General features: G+C 41.1%; 1 protein-coding gene across 1 annotated transcript; it reads right to left on the bottom strand.

Annotated features, from left to right (window-relative positions):
* Nucleotides 1-726: 726 nt before the first annotated feature.
* On the bottom strand, nucleotides 727-1,365 carry LOC125369570. Its single transcript, XM_048372349.1, has one exon. It carries the CDS (start codon nucleotides 1,363-1,365, stop codon nucleotides 727-729), a length of 639 nt encoding a protein of 212 aa, XP_048228306.1.
* Nucleotides 1,366-2,379: the final 1,014 nt, after the last annotated feature.

Here is a 2,379-nt window from a genome sequence, read left to right as displayed (position 1 = left end):
CGTCCTCAAGATTGATCTTATGCATGCAGAAAGATGGGTTAATACCCTTAATTTCATCAATAGTGTACCCAATGACATTCCTGTATTTTCTCAAAATCACAAGTAATTGCTTAGTTTGCATGTCATTGAGTTCAGTATTAACAATAATAAGGTATGTCTTATTAGGACCTATAAACACATATTTCAGGTTAGAAGGAAGGGGTGCTAATTCTACCTCAGGAGGCGTAGTACTCTCCTCAGACTCCTTTGGTTTCAACACTTCCTTGCTAGGATCATCAGCTGCTAGCGCTTGTTTTTCCTCTAAGAACCTCTTATACTCCCTTGTTTCCCAATCCTCTTCATCTGCACTCCCCATTAAGATTGTCTGCAATGAATCATCGAGTTGTAAATCTACAGCCTTAGCTTCCACTACTTCATCTAGCGCATCCATGCTATATATCATTTCCTCCTTAGAAGGAGAACCCATAGAACTTGTGAGTGAATACTCCACCTTCTCATCACCCACTTCAAAGGTGATTTTCCTATTATTCATGTCAATAATGGCCCCAGCAGTGCCCAAGAAGGGTCTCCCTAGAATGATAGGGACATAGCATCTTCTAAAGTTCTCCATAACCACAAAATCACAAGGGATGAAGAATTTCCCAACTCTAAGCGGCACATCCTCAAGAATACCTAAAGGAAATTTCACCGATCTGTCTGCCAACTCTAGGGAGATGTGCGTGGGTTTTAATTCACCCATCTGAAGTTTCTTGATAGGGGCATAAGACTGACACTTGCCCCTAGATCACATAAAGCCTTCTTTATTCCGATGTCACCTAGCTGGACTGGTATGGAATATCTCCCTGGATCTCCTAGCTTGTTTGGAAGCTTGTTCTGCAATATAGCATTGCATTCAGCTGTCAGTGAGATTGTTGCATTTTCTTCGATTTTCCTCTTGTTAGAGAGCATGTCCTTCAGAAATTTAGCATAGGAGGGCATCTCTAAGATTGCATCCAAGAATGGGATGTTGGTCTGCAACTTCTTTAGAATGTTTAGGAATTTCCCATAGTTCTTTTCTAGCTTTGCCTGTGCCAATCGTTGTGGGAAAGGTACAAGTGGCCTGTAAGGTTTAATGACAATGGGCTCCTTCTTCTCTTTAATTTTCTCTTTTTCTATCATCTTCTTAGCTTCAAACATCTCTTCCTCTACTGCAACTACTTTCTTTTGAACTACCTTCGGTGGAAGGTCTTCTAGCTCTCTACCATTCCTTAAAGTTACAGTATTAATTTGACCCTTAGGTGGTTGCTCGGTGTTACCAGGAAAGTGACCTGGAACCTTTGAAGATTGATCCACTTGTTGAGCAAGTTGGTTTATCTGATTCTCCATGAGCTTGGTTTAAGCTTGAATCTGTTGAACTGTAGCTGTAAGGAGACTATTCTGTTTCAACTGCTCTTCCCAATGCTTGTCTTGTTTAGCTTGTGAGGCTGCAAAAGTTTCAACAAAAGCTTCTAGATTGGACTTGGGTTGTGGTTGTGGTTGTGGTGGCTGTTGATTGTAGTTTTGATGATTTAAGGGTGGTCTATTTTGAAAACTTGGAGGATGATTGAAGTTGCTGCGAGGTGGTGGTGGTTGTGGTGGGTTCAACTGATTTTGAGTGTTCTTGTAAGAAAATGTTGGGTTTTATTTCCAACCTTCATTATAAGTGTTGGAGTAAGGATCATAGGGTCTCCTTTGCTGGTTGTTGTTATAGAGAGCATTAGCTTGCTCCATTAACATTTCAGCATATTAACAGTCACTTACAATATGTCCCTGTACTCCACATGTCTTGCAAGATGCTACCACAGATGGCCCTGCTCGAAGTTGATCAACCTTAAGCGACAAAGCCTGCACAGTACTAGTCAAGAGACTCATTGCATCAACATCATGTTTACCCACTTTCTTTGCACTGTTTCTCCTACCTAATTGAAAATTATCATTAGCAGTCATCTTCTCAAGCAATGCCTTAGCCTCAGTAGGGACCTTTTGAACAAAATTACCACCCGACGCAGTGTCAATGTAAATCCTGTACTCATGCGTCAACCCATTGTAGAAGGTCTGAATCAATAGCCACTTTTGAATTCCATGATGAGGGCACTTTCTCTACAGATGCTTGAACCTTCTCCAATACTCATACAATGACTCATCATCTAGTTGACGAAGAGTGCTCAGCTCGGTCCTTAGCCTTGCAGTTTTCTCTTGACCCAAGAACTTGGCCAAAAATGCCTTTACTAGCTTGTCCCATGAATCAAAAGTACCAATGCCTTCATCTTTTAGCCACTCCTTTGCCCTACCCCTCAGAGAAAAAGGAAAAAGGTGAAGTCTAATTGCATAATCACTGACATTATTAATCTTAAAAGTGTC

The sequence above is a fragment of the Ricinus communis genome, chromosome 3 (assembly GCF_019578655.1).
Source record: "Ricinus communis isolate WT05 ecotype wild-type chromosome 3, ASM1957865v1, whole genome shotgun sequence".
NCBI classification, from domain to species: domain Eukaryota; kingdom Viridiplantae; phylum Streptophyta; class Magnoliopsida; order Malpighiales; family Euphorbiaceae; genus Ricinus; species Ricinus communis.
Note: the sequence above shows the minus strand (reverse complement) of the source record. Positions and strands in the feature narration are given on the sequence as shown.